General features: G+C 40.0%; 1 protein-coding gene across 1 annotated transcript in view; it reads left to right on the forward strand.

Moving 5' to 3' along the window:
- INTU (inturned planar cell polarity protein) overlaps nucleotides 1-18,815 on the forward strand; it is a 48,062-nt gene extending 29,247 nt beyond the window's left edge. Inside the window, exons 8-16 of the mRNA XM_090288501.1 lie at nucleotides 1,204-1,393; nucleotides 5,240-5,293; nucleotides 9,098-9,160; nucleotides 10,085-10,306; nucleotides 10,929-11,402; nucleotides 12,685-12,782; nucleotides 14,288-14,477; nucleotides 16,780-16,937; nucleotides 18,699-18,815. Of these exons, the coding sequence (XP_090144627.1) occupies nucleotides 1,204-1,393; nucleotides 5,240-5,293; nucleotides 9,098-9,160; nucleotides 10,085-10,306; nucleotides 10,929-11,402; nucleotides 12,685-12,782; nucleotides 14,288-14,477; nucleotides 16,780-16,937; nucleotides 18,699-18,810 (1,561 nt within the window). The 3' untranslated portion in view covers nucleotides 18,811-18,815. The remainder of the gene's footprint in view (nucleotides 1-1,203; nucleotides 1,394-5,239; nucleotides 5,294-9,097; nucleotides 9,161-10,084; nucleotides 10,307-10,928; nucleotides 11,403-12,684; nucleotides 12,783-14,287; nucleotides 14,478-16,779; nucleotides 16,938-18,698) is intronic.
- The last annotated feature ends 716 nt before the right edge of the window (nucleotides 18,816-19,531 follow it).

The following is a 19,531-nucleotide window of genomic DNA, read 5'->3' on the forward strand; positions in this document are numbered from 1 at the left end:
AAAATATTTTTTTAAGTATATTTTATTGGTTATGCTATTACAGTGGTCCTGACTTTTCCTCTTTTGCCCCCCTCCACCCAGCACCCCCACTCCCTCAGGCACTCCCCCCACCATTGTTCATGTCCATGGGTCATGGGTGTAAGTTCTTCGGCTGCTCCATTTCCTGTACTGCACTTTACATCGCCATGGCTGTTCTGTAACTACCTACTTCTGCTTCTTAATCTCTGCACCTTTCTCCCATCCCCCCACGACCCCCCCCCCCCCATCTGGCAACTATCAAAAAGTTTTCCCATGGAGCCCCTGCAATTGACTTCCCTTAGGTCTCAGTGCTCCTAAGGGGGTCCCATGATGCCGAGTCTGGGCGGAGGGGGCAGGAATGCCATGATTAGCTGAGACCATTGGTTCTCAACCAGTGATTCTTCCCCAGCTCTAACCTTTGGTGTTTTTGATTTGCTTTGTTTTTTCAGGAGTTTGTATGTGTTAGGTTGCTTCTAAAACAAAATATTTCTATCAATTTCTGCATTTTAAGACCCACAATGTGACAAAATCCTGATATTTCCATCCACACATTTGGACAATCAAAAGAAAAAAACACAAGGAGGAAAAGCATTTATATTAGGAAATCATGAATTAAATAATACGTGGGAATGGAAATAAGGGGTCAGGTTAGAAATAAACGGGAATCAAGTATAAAAATTAAGCTTATATTTTCTGAAAATAAAACCGAGGTAGGGAGAAAGCTTAGGTGATTTTCCTATGATACCCACATAGTAAGTGCAGCAATAAGATTCAAAGCCAGTTCTGTCCTATTACAAAGGTCAAAACCTCTTTATTTTCCCATATGGCCTGAAAGGTTTTGAGCGTTGTAAATGGTTGACAGTCAGAGGTAAGACCAACTTACAGTTTTTGTAGGAAGGGCCCCTAGCCCATTCTGTTGTAGATGCACCGCATGTATTAGCCCCCTGGTGCTTCCAGAGCATCATCTACTCAGTGTGTTTGAGAGCAGATTTTAGGGTAAAAAATACGAGCAGGGTGAATTTCTTAACACGCTCCATCAGTCACACGACAGCAGTAATTCTTGCTGAGAGACAGGAGTAAGGAAGAGCGCCCACGTGGCTGGAAAGGACCCAGTCCCCTGAGCAGCACACAAAGGTGGCCGCCGTTTCCACGTGTCGTTCTAACTTAGAACTCTTGGTTCCGCAGTGCCTTTGGCCAGGCTGAGAACGTTCCCCGTCTGGATCATTTTTTTGAGCTGTTCTTTCAAAGGACACTGCAGCCTGCCCGGCCGCGCGGCAGGGCCAGCCCCACGGTCCAGCGGTACGCGGCCTCCAGTGCGGTTCTCCTAGACGGTCTCCCCGCAGTGCGGTGGCTCCCACTTCCGCAGGAAATCAAGGTAATCGGAGGTGTCACAGAACAAGAATCAGACCCAGCTGTCTTTTCACTCTACCTTCTCTCTTCTTTTTCCCTTAAACTCTTCGTTACTTTCAAGATTGTAGGTTAAGCATTAGAAAGGCAATGAGTTGATGAAGCAGGAGGTCCAGTGAGTGAACTTAGGCAAATTTTCTTTTCTAAATAGAAATGAGTTATTTCATCTTATTATAATATTTAAGCTTTGTCCAAACTTGGGATACTTTTCAGAAATTATAGTTATAGGCTATATCTTACTTACAAATTTTGTGACTTTGATTTTATAATGCAAGGTTATGTTAGGGTTTTGTTTCTCATAAATTAAAGGCAGATGAAATGATTGGCAAACAAACAACATTCTTAGCTGAAGTACAGATCGCCACTAATAATAACAGAATCTTTCTTTACATGAACAGTTGTAGTTAGCTTTTGCCTTGTTCCCTAGATAGTTTACCAAGTATAAGTATTCATGATAGGTGAGTATTATCGCTGTGATTGTAGTCACATCTGGGGACCTGGAAGAACTTCACTGCTGAATAACTGACAAGACCATCTCAGCCATCCTTGTCACCAGCGGTGTATTTAGACATGGCATCGGGATCAGTATTAAAGGAGGCGCTCAGCCATAGTCAGTTCCCTGTCCCTGGAGAAACCCAGGCTATGCTGTAGTGAAAACCCAACTCAGGATGCTCCTCTTCATGAAATTCTTTAAGATCAAATAAATGCCTTTTTGACAGTTCAGTAATACTTGAAACTGACACATCAGTCACTTTGCTGAGTTTCCTCATCTGAAAAACAGGGACAGTAACAGTAGGTACTTCATAGAGGAGCTACGTGCTGTTGCAGATAAAGTGCTCAGACCCAAGCCCAGCACATTGCAGTCATAGTTGCAGTGGTTAGAGTATTATTATATAATTTTTGTTTGGAAGGAGTTGAAGGGTCAGAGCATGTTTAGAGGAAACTTGACTTACTGGTATTTGTATTTTGTCCTTGGCTTTGTCAACTGCTGCTGCTGCTGCAGCTTTGATATCTCAGGCCATGATTGCCATTTTCTTAAATCGTGTAAAAAGTACCATATGTAATTCTACCCCCACCAGTGTTTTCATAAGAAATCATAAATGTTCAATATAGACAGAAATAGAAAACTTTAAGATAGAAAGACCCTCGTTCCACAGTCCGTCTCGCCCACTGAGGAGGGGGGGTTCTTCTTCCCTCTGAATGAGGGAAGGCAGATTTCGTGAGTCAGAAAGTGCAAGGTTGGGAGGCCTGCCAGTCCGGCCCGGCCGGTGCAGGTTCTTTTCCCGTCTCAGAACCTCTTCACTAAAGAAATATCTTCCTTCAGAACAAGCGGTGTCTTCTTTCTGTGACTATAGGTACTTACTGTTTTAGGGAGCAATGTCTTTAGACTTTTGATACATTAAGTCAACGAACTAGTATAAATGACCCATGGACATGGACAAGAGGATGGGGATTGACTGTGGGAGAGGGGGTGGGGGAGAGCCATGGGGGAAAAGTGGGACAACTGTAATAGAAAAACTATAAATAAACTTATTTAAAAAGATTAAATATTATCTTCCCCCTAAGAAATTTAAACATATTTTAAAACAGCCTATTTTGGTCTTATAAATTCCATGTGAAGGCTACCTTTTATATTCAGATTACTTTTTTATTGTTATCTTTCCTTAATTTAGCATGCATTTAATTAAAAGAACTGTATACTTTTATTTATCTCAACATATAAGAATATCAAACTGAGAAACCACTTGTGAATTCTAGTGTATATTTTTCAATTTTTTGCCTCAAATCACATCATTTGTTTATCTTACCAGACTTTTAGTTGCTTTGATCCAGACTGCTGTCTGGAGATCAGTCTTCCTGTGCCAGGGACTCAGATCTGTGTTGTGCTTTGGGGAGTCCAGAAAGGCCTCCCCGGATGTTCACAAGTCAGGGGGGTAGGCGAATTTCATGCACAGAAAACACTGAGGATATAGCTCAGACTTTTTCTGTATTTTATGGTCTGGTTAAGAAAACTAAGAATGAAATTTCTGGAAAGAGAGTTAGATATCTTCTATAAAGTGATTTAAAGGTCTCTGGTGAAGTAAAGTTTTAAAAACTAATAATCCTTGAAGTTTTTGTTTTTGTTTTTGTTTTACCAGTGAACTCAATGAACTTACACGCTTTTATGTATATACATTCTTCTCTTTGAAATTGTTTACTGTGTTAGCAAAATAATAGGTTTTAGTGACTATGCATCTTCTAATGAAAAATATTAAGGAATTTTATGCCTTAAACAAACCTGGTGGAGCCCTGGCCGGTCTGGCTCAGTTGGTTGGAGCATCCTCCTTTAAACCGAAAGGTTGGGGGTTTGATTCCTGGTCAGGGCACAAGCCCAGGTTGCAGGCGCAGTTGCTGGTCAGGACACGTATGAGAGGCAGCCCACATGGATGTTTCTCTCCCCCCCCCACCCTCCCTTCCCCTCTCTCTAAAATCAATAAGCATGCCCTCGGTGAGGATTTCAGAGAAGGAATCTAACTGAAAACATATGTATACAAGGCTACTTACGCCTGATAAATTTAGGTAGAAAGTTACTTTAACCTGGGAGAAGACTCGCTCTGAGTTTAGTACACGGTGAGGTCTTCAGTTTTCTTTCCCGGGTGTTTGAGCATTTCTTTATTTTGTTTGTCAAATGTTCTCTTTTTTAAAATTCATTTTTCCTGAGTTACACTGCAATAGTTAAAAGATACTTCACCTTTTCTCTTGAGGAATGTGAGGAAAGAATTACAGCAACCTTGTACGTTGGCCCGCCCGTACAGTTCTGTAGCAGAGATAGCGACTCATTAAACAGTAACATTTCTGAAATCAAAAATCACAGGTGGGTAACTTCCTCTTTGTCCTGTGGTTTTTCTCAAGAGAAACTATAGCTGCCAGAAAGAGAACAAGAAGTATTTACTGGACGCAGAAAAATGTAGGTCACAAGTGAGGAATAAGTCCTACCGTGTGAAACGCACTGGAAGGAGCAAGTAATGTTTCCAAAGCTTTGTCACCTCAGGAGGACAGAGCTTGTGGGACAGTCCTGCAGAGAGCACCTCGGACTTGAAAAAGAGGGCTCTTCTTCACAAATAGCATATATGCTACAAACTTTAATTGGCGATGGTTTTTAACTTAGGTGTATGCATTACAGATGGAACTACTGATTAAAGTTATTGTTTTTAAATTGTGAATGCTTCAGGGAGAAAAATGGAAGAAGGCATTCAGGCAATTTCTACAGAAACAACAGCTAAACCCTAAGTAAAAGAGTCTTCTAATAACTCTGTAGAGTAGTTAAGCTGTGCCAGACTCCAGGGGACACTTGCCTTCATGCTTTAATCCACAAGTAAAGATTAACAGTCCTTTTATAGAAAACACAGGAGAGAGAAGAACATTGATATTTTCCAAGAATCTAATCTGTTGAGAAAAAGAAATAGAAAAACAAAAACAACTCAAAATAGATAGGCTACATAATGATTGAGTTTTTTCCTCCAAGAATTTTAATGTGTTAAATTTTTTCTAACTTAAAACTAAAAGCAATTTTTTTGATCTCATAAATTGTTTTATGTTGAATACAGAGTGAAGTTCATTTGCAATTGTGATTTCATTGAAAAATGCCTATAGGTTAAATTAACTTTTTTGTATTGGAAAGCTTGAAAACAAGATGTTCTGCTAGGGACAGTTCTTAATACAAAGAAGAAAGATGCTTATCCAATCCTTCAAGTAATTATTAAACACGTTTATGTGGCCATTATTAAGAAGTAACTATGAGTTCACTGATTGTGTTACTTCTGTTGCCACACAGGTGGAACTGGACACAGCGCTGAGCGACTTGGAGGCTGCAGATTTTGCAGAACTGGTAAGAGAAGCGGTGAATTTTAGGGAAGACTCAGTGTTGATTTCTCATTTTGCAAATCAGTCATTATTCTAAGTATTTTGCAAGTGGGTATGTGATAATCTTGAAATACAAAACACTAGGTCTCTACCTTGACAAGGACAAAATCTATTTTGCTTGTCTTAAGCTGTTCTACTCAGTTAAAAATACTTGTTATATAATGTATGGGTAATGATTAATTACACATTAGTATCATTAAGAACTGGGCTTTGAGAGGCTGGAGATACATGTAATGTTGATTAAATCAGGTAAAGACCCTATAAATCTGAATTTAATTGAAAGTATTGGTATGGTTTTTAATATTAAAAATATGTATATTTCCTAGCTGTCCAGTGAAAAAGCCCAGAAATCATGACCATCCCCAGTAGTAATGACTATCACTAGTGCCCAGGCCATGGTGTAGAAATAATACTTCCTGCTAAAAGGAACCAAGACTTTTAAGAGAAATGGCTAAATCCAGTTTGGGCCTGAAAGTATACATGACAAGCCTGGCAACATCTTATTATATCAGGAATCAAGAAAGCTTTCAAAAATTACTAGGGTTAATGTAGGGTTCAAGTCATCAGGAGACAGCTTAAAGAGGTTCCCAGTTGAGCATCTATGAGGATAATAACTGCGAGAGATAGAAAAATATCAGGTATGTTGAAGTGCGTGAGTTCATAAAAATAAATTTCTTGGTCAACTTGGGAAGATGTGAGGGAACCAAGTCATTATTATGAAAACTGGTAAATACAAAAGAAGAATCAAACATTTATTTGCCTTTCCTATATCAACTATACCTCAAGGTTACCGAACAGAGATGGGAGGGCGGGTTCTCTTTATGGAAGTGGTTTACCTAATGTATCAAGAAAGAAGGACAGAATTGGAACGTCACCATTTTGCAACTCTCCCAGTGCATCAGTGAATCTAAGCAGTGATTTTAGTAGCTGTTAACTTCACACACACAAAAGTCAGCCACACAGTATATGGCTCATAATGAAGTGTACCTGGTCAGGCCTCAAGGTCTAACTACCAGTTCTCAGGAAATACCAGCAGGAAAGGGACATGTTCAGTGACCCCATGTGAGGAAGAGGCGTTGCACTCAGCAAAGGCCAGACTGGGAAACGTAACAGGACAGTTTCTTCAACGAATGAATTAGAAGAGTAGGGGTGGGAGAGGGTGAGAGAGAACTTAAGAGACTTAAAAAACATATCAGCCAATTTCATGATATGGATTTCACTTGGATCCTGATTCAAATAAACAAAATTAAAAATATCTTTGAGACAATCAAGAAAATGTAAATACTGGTAACTATTAGGTAAGAATAACTCTTTAGATGTGATGATGGTATTAGGGTTATATATATTTTTAAGTCCTTTTGTTTTAGAGACACATTCTGAAGTATTTACAAGCGAATTGACATACGTCTGGGATGGATTTTGAAGGAATTCAGCAGGATGCAAGGAGGGAGGGATGGAGATGCAACAGAATTAGCCACGTACTGCTCACAATTGAAGCAGGTGCTGATGGGTACATAGGAGCTAATTAGGATATACTGTTCTGTTTTTGCATATGCTAAAACTTTTAGTACTAGAAGTTTTGAAAACTACATGGGAAGTTAGGAAGTCGAAGCAGTGGGGGCTGAATCATTCTTAAGAAGAATGCCGTAAGAGTGGGGAAAGCATGTTAGCTTGAAGGGTGACTTAGTCTCAACTAAGTTCCTGAGCAAACTGAAGGGTATTTTATAAAAATAAGGAAATTTAAGCATGGTGGACTCTTTATATCCCATAAATTTTTTCACTAACGGATAATGTTTAGATAGATACTAATCATTAGGAGCAGTTTAGATCTAAAGTATTAAAATATCTGGGTTTTAGGAATTTACCTCCAGTGGGTTTAATGAAAACTCTAATCCCTGCCTTTATAGAACATCATTTTAATGAGCAGTAGAACTAGCACTATTTTCTACGGTTAGAAGAGGATCTATTAGTATTCTGTGGATACAACATCAAGACAATAGAAGAAAAAAATGATAAATCGAGAATGTAAAATGCTACAACTACTTTGAAAAACAGTTTGGCAGTATCTTAATAACCTAAACCTACACTGACCGTATGATCCAGCCGTTCTGATCCCATCTGTTAGCCCAAGAGAAAGGGAAGCCCGTGTCAATAGAAAGACCTGTAAACATGTTCATAGCAGCGTTATTTGTAATAGCCAAAAACTAAAGCGATTCAAATAAATGTCCATGAACAGGTGAATAGTATTCCATGCAATGAACGCAGCAAGAAACCTGGTGGGGTGATGGGGGGGCTGTTCTGTATCTTGAGGCACTTACATAGCTGTACCTTTGCCAAAACTCTCAGAACAATTCACAGTGAATTCTGCCTTAATTAAAAAAAAAATGAGGGGGGCATTTTGTAAAGTATATAATTGCCTAACGTTATGCTGGACACCTGAAACTAATACAAAACAATATGAAATGCAAACTGTAACCGAAGAAAATGAAAATAAGATCTATTCTGAGCTCTTTGAAATTGGAGTAAAGGTTTAATCTTATATCCTTAGTGTATATTTCTTTAGTTTTTAACAAGCATTAAGGCATAGTTTACATTCTTTGGGGCGTGTTTAGTAAGCCCATCTCCCTACCCCCAGTGATCCCTGGCAACCACTGATCTGTCTTCCATCCCCACGGTTTTTACTTTTTCTGCAATGTCACATAAATTGAACCCCACAGCTGGTAATCTGGGGGGTCTGACTTCTCTCATGTAGCACAACGCGTCTGAGGGTCATTCGTGACACTGCCCGTGCCCCTACTTCAGGCCCTTTCATTGCTGAGCAGTACTCCTGTGTGAACGTGTGATAGTGTTTACCCATTCCCCAGTGAAGGGTGCCGAGATTATTTCCCGTTTTTCGTTTCCTTTAGGTTTTATTGTTTTTTCTTAATTATAAAATTAAGCCTACATATTGGGTAAAAATGCAAACCTGGTTATTAAAAGCAAATGTCCTCCCTCCACATGCCTCTCCCGAGTTCCGTCTCCAGTTGTAACTGCTCATATAGTTTGGAACGTATTCTTCTAGACCCTTTTCTATACACATCCCCACACGCAAACCAACATACATGTGTATCGTCAGGGGTGCTATTTCTAACAAAAACTGCATCATAGTGATATTTTGTTCTGCAGCTTTCATTTTTGCTGAACAGTATATCCTAAAACATATCCTGCATGAACATACCTGCTCATATAGCTCAGCCTTAGTTTTTAACAAAGGTATGATGTTGTATCTTATGAACATACTTAACTTCATTAACCGTTCTCTATTGTTGAAACTCACTTTATCTCCAATTTTGCGTATTATAAATAATTCTACTGTTAAAGAGTATGTATTTGAAAAAAAATTTTTTTACATACTACTCAGTGGTCTCCAAATAGGTTGTACGAATTTGCACTTTCAAAAATAGTATATGGTAATATTAGCTACTCTAGATGATACATAGTGCAGAACAAGCTTTTTGTCTTAATACATTTGTTTTAATCCCTCTTGGTGTAACAAATCTTATGTCTATGCTTAGATGTCTCTAATCAGCAGTTTCCTCTAAGACTCAAAAATAAGACTGCTCTCAGTCAAAATACTTCTTTTCCACATTATCTGTCACCCTAATATCCTAGCATGCTGAGTTCTAATAAAGGTACTTTGAAAAGTTCAGATACTAAAGAATGTAATTGCCATTTTAACGGTTGTCGCTTAACTGGGATTTTTAACTCCACTGTGGTTTCCCCCCCCCAGTCCGAGGATTACTATGACATGAGACGGCTGTACACGATTTTAGGGTCTTCTCTGTTTTACAAGGTGAGTTGAAGCTTGAATCTTTTGTGAATGTCAAATTGCCATATGAACAGACCTAAATTTTCTCCAACTTCTATAAAAATGAAAAATACATCTACTCTTCTGAATGAGGTACCCTAAAATGAACCTCTTAAAACTTGTAGGTGCATATTTCCAAGTATAGTAAACATTTCTGGTTTCATTATGTTCTAACGCATTTGAAAATTTGTAAAGGAGCAACTATACTCAAAGAACCAAGTGTGTAAGAGAGGAGAGAGTGTGTTCTGGATTTCCTTTTGCAGTAGTATGCTGGTTTCTTATCTTCAGAAATAACCATACATCTTTTTAATAAATCTTTTACCATTAATTAGTTGACTTCCAAGTAAAGAAAGTTAAGCATCAAATGAATTTGGGTATTTTCATTTTCAACTCTTGATTCTCCACTTTGCATCCTCAGAATTCAGTTCTGTTCTAAATTTGCCAAACACTCAGACTTAACACTATTCAGAGGTGATCTTGTTTTGTGCTACCTTCTACCTATTGTAGACGTAAATTATCATAAATATTTGCTCTCTAGTTGACCTTGGGGGGTAGGGATTATTATTTTTATTATGTCGTTTTTAAAAATTTTTAGAGAGAAGGGAAGGGAAGGAGAAAGAGATGGAGAGAAACATCAATGTGTGGTTGCCTCTCATGTGCCCCCAGCTGGGGACCTGGCCCACAACCCAGGCATGTGCCCTGACTGGGAATCGAACAGGCGACCCTTTGGTTCGCAGGCTGGTGCTCAATCCAGAGCCACACCAGCCAGGGCTGCTATGTCTTTATTCCATCTGAAAGTGGAATATTTTAAGCCAACTGAAGAAGTACCTATAAAACTCTTACAGATATATTATGGCATTATTTCTTGATATCACTGGTTGACTTGTGTTGTTTGTGGTTAAATTCAAGGGTTATCTGCTATGCAGCCATCTGCCTAAGGACGATCTCATTGATATTGCCGGGTACTGTCGTCACTACGGCCTGCTGCCGTTGGCCGCGGAACAGAGAGTCGGCCAGCTGGTGGTCTGGAGGGAGGTGTTTCCTCGGCATCACCTCCAGCCTTCCGCAGACTCAGAGGCCGAAGCCTTCCAGGAACCAGAGGGCAGATATTTTCTGCTAATTGTTGGCTGGGTGGGTTTACCTTGATGTCCTTCTTGTTCTTTTTTTTTTTTTTTTTTTTTTTTGCCTTTCACTAGCGAAATAAATACACAAATAGGACAATTTAAAATTATGAGCATGTCAAATACCAGTATTCAAAAACATGTTACATGCCCCTTATTTCTTTTCTTTAGCATCCATTTAATACTCATGGGGAAATGTTAGTAAAACTCAGAATAAGGTTTTAGCAGTTTCTAAAGATCTTTTGTCCTCATTTCTATAGTGGTTTTATCCCCTGGTTTGTTTTGGGAAACAGAGACATACAGAAAACATAGAATCAGAATAAATATGTGATTATAAGCGAAAGGACTTCCAGTAATTGAGACTCTTTGAAAGCTACTGCAGGGAATTCCACGTGCCGAAAGTAGTGACTGGTGGCACGTCAGGATAAGGCAATACGAGATTCGTTTTCAAGGGTGATCAAGAAGCACTGAGAATTACTAAGAAGGAAAGGGGAGGGAGGCGTTTTTAATAATTTGCACACGGTTATGCCATATGCCCGTGTGTCTTCGGTATTCATAAATTGATACATACATATTGCATATAAATATCTTCATGTAGTTAAATCTATACTAAAAGCTTTTTTTTCTTCTAGAGGCATTATATGTCATGTGTACTGTTAGAAGCTGGGGGCTGCGCATCCAAAGCTGTTGGGAATCCTGGACCAGATTGTGTTTACGTGGATCAGGTCAAAACAGCTCTTCACCAGCTGGAAGGAATGGCCGGCCGCGTAAATGAATGGCTGGCGTCTTCTCTGGGCCCCTGCTTGTCTTGTGCTGACTCGTTCCTTGCTGGGTCACATGAGAAATTAGATTGTTTGACAACCTCGCCTATCCTCAGTAGGCTACAGGGTACTTCCAAAGTAGCAACCTCCCCAACGTGCAGAAGGACTCTTTTTGGGGACTCTTCCTTAAAGACACGTAAGCCCAGCCCTTCCCGAGGCAGTGGCGGGTCTGACAATGGCCATGAAGGTGGAGAAGGCGGCGGCCCGAGCCCCCACACCACACCAGATGCAGTACGGAAGGAAAGGGAATCTGAAGGCCCGGAAGAAAGTGAGGCGTTGCTTAAGGTGGGTGTGCACTCTGGGAGCCAGGCCGTATTTCCAGTCCTTACTTTATAATTGCAGTAGGATTTTTAATGGCAGATCATCCTTCATTTGAACTGGTGGTGGTTTTAGTCGTTGTTGGAAAACCAGTGATTTAGAACCAAAAAGAGGAAGAAATAAGTCATATCCAGGACACCTTCTCTGACGCTATTTGCGAGCAGGGAGATGCCTTCATCCTGCTTCCCTGTTCACCACCTTCTTCCCTGCTCACAGCGTTACCAGGGAACAGCCTGGGGCCAGGCATGTACTGATCTGGCTGCCTGGTCAGTAAAACGGTCAGCAGAAACAAAAGGAGAAGAAGTAAGAAAATATGTGTGTGTGTGTGATGTTCTGCTTTTTTATAGATTTTTCTTTTAATCTGCACCTGTGACGATCTGGTCTCCGTACTCAAGAATTGAGAATGCGACTGTTAAGCAGAAAGAATGTTCATTTTTCAGACTGTGTATTTATCAGTTTCTATGTGTGTTTTTTTTTACATGAGAACACCATACTATATCCAAATGATTATCAAAGGAACCACCCTGGGAGGTTTTGTACCTACTCTAGTAATGTTGTTCTTCCAAAACATTTTTGAAAGTTGTCATTTGGGTGGAGAAGGAGGAGGAGTGTGAGAAGGGGCGGGGATAAAATATGAGATTCTGAGAGTCGGGGCATAAACGCCAATAGATTTGATCTTCCAATTCCAAACAATAGAGCCCTCTAGGACCCCTAAGTGGATGGATTTAGGAAGTGCTTCCTTATTATTCCAGTCACTGAAGTGGGTAGGAAATGTAGTTTAAGACTATTTGGAAACAATTAAGAAGCCATGGGCAACTCCAAAGAAAAACTGAATTAATCTCTAAGCTTTAGCCATTCAACAAATGTTGATTGAACACCTACTATGTGCCCAGGGCTGTGCAACACAAAGGAGACACAATGAAGACGACACGGCCCCTGCCTTTGAGGAGTGCAGTCTGGAGGGGGAGACAAGCACACATACATATAAAACATAACTTTTGGTAAAGGCTCCATAACGGCCCTGGCAGAAAGTTTTCAGGGAGGGCGTTAATGTCCTGCTAGGACATGGCCCTGAGGTCTCTGAGAGCAAAAGATAACCCAAGAGACACAAGTTAGCACTGAAAATATTTAAAGGTTACCTTGCAAAATAGCGAATAGTTCTCTTCGAAGGATATTTAGTTTTTACATCATTTCTGCCATTTGACTCCATTCTTAGATATAAACTGACCTACTTAACTATGTTTTTCAGGTCATTAAAAAGAAGTCTGCTGTTCTAAATCCATTTCATTTGGGGAACTTGAAAAAGGACCTTTCAGAAAAAGAACTGGAAATATACAACACAATGAAGTAAGGAACTTCCTTATAATATTCTTTCCCACTTAAACCTTGCCTTCAAGGAAATTTTACAATGAGAAAGAAGTCCACACCATATAGAGAATTTATTCAGCAATTGTAACTATAATGTTTCTTACATATCAGAAGTAGTATCTATGCTGTTTCTCGATTGTTCTTCATTACACATACAGGAAACATACTCATCAGAGATCAAAAACACACAAAGTAATAGTTCATATGTGAAAGCCGCCCTTTATCTGTCTTCCACAGGTAACCTCCCTTTTGTGTATCTGATTTTTAAATTAGAGTTTACTATTTTTAGACTCGAAGGCTACGGTGTGCTGCCCAGGTAAGGAGCCTCCTTATCCGGGAGTGCTCACTCCCAGCGCCTAGCAGGGACCGGGACAGTATCTAGACCAAGAGCTGAAATATGCCTTTTCCTTGCCTCAGTGCTCATGGCTGCAAAAAATATCCATCAACTGAAGGAATTTTTTACGATAGACATTAGAATTAGAATGGGACGGCCTGAGTGTTGGAGAGGCAGATGGGGAACTGCTGCCCGTGTCGTTAAAGGCTGCCAGTCAGAAGTCTGCAGTGGAGAGTGAAGAGCAAGGTGCAGCGGAGCGAGGCTTCAGAGCCGGCTGCGCTCTGCCTCTTGGCTGGGCGACCTCATGGTTAAAATGAGGATGGTGCTATTTAATAACCCGCAGCATCAGTATGATAATTAAGACTCAAGACATTCTAAAGCACCTCCCCGGGCCCATAGAGGGCATTCAGAGCATTGTTATTACCTTGTTGTTCTTTAGCTCTGTGCACCAATGGTAGAAATAAGCAGTATGGGTAAGTCCTGCTGGCCTATGACCCAAACTGGGGCAGAAAGGATAGAGAAGAAGAATGGAGAAATGAAAATGGTAAGAGAACACAGAAAAGAAGTAAAAATGGGAAATAGAATAAAACTAGTAATTGTCATGGTCTTTGAGAATATTAACCGAGCTCTGCAGTTGGTAATAATTTTATTTTTCTTCAGTATCATCAATTTAACTGTTATGTGATAAGGCTTTAATGCCGCTAACTTAAATGTGTTTAGTTTATTGGAAGATTTTTTTAAATATGTGATCCACCCTCAACTGATAGCATGTTTATAACTTGCAGAGATCTGGGCCAGACACGGGCTGAGTGATTCATTACCAACAATGGAAAAAGAGGAAGTTGGCCAGTTTGGATTGTTTAGCAAAGGGACGATTAAGTTACTTGCAAATGAATTGGCGTTTATTTATCCTTGCATAATATGTAATACTTGCCTCCATGAAGGGAACGGAGAATAACCCTCGCCTGTACTTGAGTTAAGGAGGAAGAGGGAATTAAATATTCGGCCTAGTTTCCCCTGCCTAATTATACTCCCAATATTATATTGCAGATTTAAAAATAAACTTATTAGGAGTCTACACAATTCAAAATGGAGCAGTATTTTTAAGTTTATTTCAGCATCTTTTTATCTTTTACTTTTTTTTTTCAAGACTGACATCCGGTCCAGAGAACACACTTTTCCACTATGTTGCCTTGGAAACAGTGCAAGGGATCTTTATTACTCCTACCCACGAAGAAGTGGCCCAGCTAGGCGGCTCCATCCACCCTCAGCTAATAAAGAACTTCCATCAGTGCTGTCTCTCCATCCGCGCAGTTTTCCAACAGACCTTGAGGGAAGAGGTAGGGCACTGCTCTAACTATACTGTCCTGACACTTTCATTTCCAGATCTCTAGTTTCTAAAAGTCCTTTAATCCGTTATGTCCAGTAATGACCATTTTCATTTAATATTTTTTAACTCATCCAATCTAATTTCATGGTATAAGGATTATACTCACAGTCCTTAACCAGAAGATCTGTTTTATAATACTGAGTTTGATGTCCTAGATTACTGTTTCAGGAAATGGTGGACCTGTGCTTTTATATAGCAAAGTAGAATGTCGTAGCTTAGACTGTAAATTAGGCTCCATATTTGATATCTATAACTCAGCCATTACTTGGACAGTAGTACCTACCAATTGTTAACTCTCATAATTCTTTAAGTATTAAACCAGCGGTATAAGGTATTTTGGAACATAATGGGATAAGGTACAGTAGCAGACACAATACTGTTGTAAATGTTTTCGCCAGTTGGTTGATTGGGTGCTTACTTGCTTTTCTATCCAGAATGAAATATTTAATATTGGACCTTCTGGATAAGTAGTAATGTTGTATACAATTAAAATATCAGATTGTTTTAATGGCAGGAAAGGTAAGTATTAACTTCTAGAAAAGGACACGCATACAGAAGTTTACTTGTGATTGGTCACTCGGCATAGACATCTTTTCCTCCCCCCGCCCCCAAATAACTCTGAAGCTGATTATAATGTATATAATAGTATGTGTATTCAGGGTCTAAATCTGTGAAGAAATTGGGTTTACAGGTGAAAGAACATGGGGATAGGAATAGGAATCCCGGACTGAGCCTCGCCTCTTTCTGTTTCGTCAGCTGTAAAGTGAGGGGCCTGGATTTATATAATCTCTTAGGGCTCAGTTAGCAGTAAAAGTCTGTGTCTTACAGGATTTCTTCTTCAAGATGACAGAAGGATATCACGTTTACCCACATGTCCCTATGCACTTCGCCTTCCTACGTTCCTCCTTTCCCATTTCATGCAACTGACAGACTCTATAAGGGAGTGTCTCATTAGCTTAGTCAATAATATTTAATAATGTAAATTAGTCTTCCCCATATTATTTAAATATTGAGGCGCCCACTATTCACTAGATACTATTCTAGGTGCTGGCAATATAGCAGTGAGCAAAACAAAGTCCCTTTCCTCATGAAGCCTATATTCTGATAGGGGCTGCTAAGGAATTAGGAGGTGGCGAAATGCATCAGATAAGTTTCAAAAGGAATAATAAAACAGGGAGGATGAGAGGTGAGAGCTACTCTTTCAAAAGACCCTTCAGATCATGTCCAGCGATATGTGAACGGAGAGCTGAATGAAGTGAGAGCGAGCCAAGGGGTGGATCCAGAGGCAGAGCTCCTAGACAGGGAACCGCAGGTGTGGAGCCACAGAGGTCGGGGTCCTGAGAGCCCTGGAGTGGCCGCGTGGGCAGGAGAGGGTAGGCTGAAGACGGCCACGGCAGCAGGGCTAGGTCCCGCGTGGCCTGACAGCCTAAGGACCCTGGGGCTTGATCCCAGGGAGCGGGGAGGTTCCCGCACAGTTCTGAGCAAAGCTGGGACATGGTCCTCTGTTTTGAAAGGGTCACTCGGGCTGCTGTGGGGGAACAGGCACTGCAGGGTGCAAGGGTGGCGTATGGAAAGTCCCAAAGCAAGAAACATAGTGGTTTCTGGATTCTGGATGCGTTCTGGAGGGTGAGCCAGAAGGAGTTGTTGATGAGTCAGATAAGGATTATGAGAGAAAAAAGAACCAAGGATCACTCCACTGTTCCGGCTCGAGCCTCACAAAAAGTCTTTATATTCCACGTAAGTCATTGTTTCACTAATGATTTAGTCAATGGGAAATTGAGAAAGTGTGCATCCGGGAAGAGACAATACTGTTTTAAGTTCAATGTGTTTTCAGTACATTATTAATCTGTTTATTTAGTAATCTATTCATTAAGCACCTACTATGTACCAGGCACTTCAAAAAAATACAAAGATGGTAGTATATTGTCTCTGCCCTGAAAAAGAATCATATCATGCACTGGGGCAGACAGACCTATAAATTGCTAATATAGCATAATGTAAATACTAATCTAAGGCTAGGACCAGAAGTTTCCCTGGGAGAGTCAAGCGATACTTTCTCCATCAAGTCTTTCTTAAGAGATCGTATTTAAAGCAAGCGTGAGGAAGAGCACCAACTTTCCTGCAGGTCAGGAGAACAGTGTTGTTGCAGGCGCTTAAGTACTAGGATCAGCCAATTCAGATCTCTATGTGAAAACATTTTAGGGTAACATTATTAATACCAGTTAATATTAATAATACTTATTAATTTACAGAAAAAGAAAGCACTACGCGCTGCAGATCATTCAGGCTCTACAAATTCGGGGTCTTCTCTAACCCCTGTGAAAGAACACGGGGTGCTGTTTGAGTGCTCCCCCGAAAACGGGCCTGATCAGAGAAAAGCACCTCCAGTCATGGCTTACTGGGTCGTAGGGTAAGTGGGTAAAAGCATGCGAAAGTGAAGTGAAATGTTAGAAAAGCAATTATAAAGGAGACAAAGCTTTAAGATGTAGGCATGCAATTACTAATCTCTCATATTTTACTACATTGTAGAATTATTTTATTGGCTAAGTATGTCCATTCAATTCCTCCCAGGTCTTTTTCTACTAAAGACAAAAAGCTTACTCGGTTATCTTACAAAATTATTTTAGTAATAAACTAAAAAACAATTTCACAATTCCATCTTTTCTTCTGTCCTTGTTTCTTTCCCTCTTCCTTTCACTCTCCCCTGTCACCCCCCACCAGCTCCAAGATCCTGCCTGACCTGGCTCCAGCCCACTCTCTGTTTCCATTGCCTGTCGCTCTCCTCCTCCATCCCATGTACACAGCACGTTGGCACGACTGAGTCTCGGATCTCGTTCCCGCAGTTCCTCCTGTGTGGGAGGTTTGCTTTGGAATACCCGGCTCCTTGATGTTCACACCAGTGCTGACGGGTCATCTCCTCAGAGAAGGACCCATGATCTCTTCCCTGCATTAAAAGGGCTACCCGGTGATGCTCTGTTATGTAACCCCTTTATTCTTTATTTTCTCGTTGATGGTCTTTCTGCCCCTCACTATAATGTCAGCTCTAGGAGGTCAAGAATCATGTCTTTCTTGACCACCACTGACACCCAACACGTATGTTGATAAATGTGTAACAATTTGGTAAACAGAGCTTTGCTTGGCAAACTGTGGTGGTAGGCGGATGGTACGGTAAACAGAGAGGTAAAGTCACACTCACTATGTCTAACAGTCTTACATCTAGCAGAAGAAATGCGAACTATGCTCAGTTATCTATTTATTTATGGATGTATTATATGGATATAGGTATATATCTATAGAGAGATACACAGTTAGACAGACGGACAGACAGACCTGAGTCACTTGTTAAAATCAGAGGTGCCTGTACCTCACCCCAGTAAGCGCCCTTGTGGTTCTGATGTGCAACCAGCCAGGCTTGGGAGTGTGAGCGTAAGCTCGGCTCCGTGTACGGTGATCAGAGCTGTGTGCTACAGTACAGTTATGCTGGGAGCAGCAAATGGAACGGGGCGGATAGGTTCCGGAGAGAACAGAGATGGGAAGTGAGGCGCACACGCCGGGGTGCGGTGGCGCCCAAACAGCGTTCACAACAACTGGAACAGAAAGATTCAAGAGGTGTTGAATTCTAATGATGCAGGTCTGTGTAGAATAGAGGCATTTATGGAAGTCAGGGGGAACTCCCCCCGATTTAAATAGTTTGATTTATAGACAGTAGTATTAATTTTAGATTTTAACTCTTTTGGAAAACCAAGTAAAAGTTCATTGTTAATCTTAATTCAACACTGCGGAAAAAGAGCTATCGTGTATAAAAATGTTTTAATAATAAACTTTAGAAAGTAAATGACAATGTTTAATAACTGTTATACTTAAAATGGTGGTGCCACCATTGGCTTTATCATAATGACTAAATTTTAATACTTAAAAACTGAAGGATATGGTAATACATATTGGTAAAATAAGCTTTTTACGCTCTGGAAAAATAAAAATAATTGACCTAAGCTTATTTTATTTATTTAAAAGTAAATCTAGCTGCATTTCCCTCTACTACAGATTTAGATTAGTGTTTTAATTTGTTACTGATACTTTCAGAAACAAACCAAAAAAATGAAATGAATTGAAAGTGAACATTTTTCCCCTTTGTTTTTTGAATTTCTAAAATAAGTGTTTTTCTCTACAGGAGACTCTTTCTTCATCCCAAAGTTCAAGAACTTTACATCTGTTTTCATGACTCAGTCACGGAAATTGCCATTGAAATGGCTTTTAAGCTGTTCTTTGGGCTGACCTTGTAACGGTGCTCTCTGGCTGCCCAGCAATACCGTACATGGAGCACCGGGCAGTCTCAGGGTTGCTGCGTCCATACACAGAAGATCAGGTCTAGCTTCTTTTCTCTGTTCAATACTGAACATAATATTGTTAAATATTGGGACCATCTGCTGTTGGATTTTATGCACTAGATCTTGTGGAGTATTGTGAGACTTTTGAAAAGATTTGTGATCAAAATATGAAGAAGGAATTGTTAACTTATTTCCATTTTGGTATATAACATTAATTTATTTGAAATAATGTTAAGTGTTTTATATGAAATTAATATACGAAATATTTATCTTGGAAAAGTACTCAATTCATTGTGTATTTATCTCAAGACTAATATTGAATCACATTCATGAAATTGGGGACTATGATCAGGGCCTGTAACTAAGTACTGCCATGACCACGAGCAGGTCTTTGTACCTGTCTGAGCTCAGGGCATTAAGGTAGCATAGGTATGAAGGCACTTTGTTTAAAAGAATTTCTTAAATGTCTTAAATTCCTTGATATTTTCCCCCAAAACACCATGACCTAATGTAATACTGAGAATTATTAATAAATGAACTACTGATCACCTGAAATTTTCAAACAGACTGAAAACTTGGGGTTTTATCATAGTGGACTTTTTTTTTTTTTTTTGCTTCATTTAATGAAATTTTAGTCTATTGAACAGCTTTTCTGGTATCAAAGAATCATATTGCC

Source organism: Furipterus horrens, unplaced genomic scaffold, assembly GCF_987537825.1.
Source record: "Furipterus horrens unplaced genomic scaffold, mFurHor1.1.pri manual_scaffold_10, whole genome shotgun sequence".
Classification (NCBI taxonomy): domain Eukaryota; kingdom Metazoa; phylum Chordata; class Mammalia; order Chiroptera; family Furipteridae; genus Furipterus; species Furipterus horrens.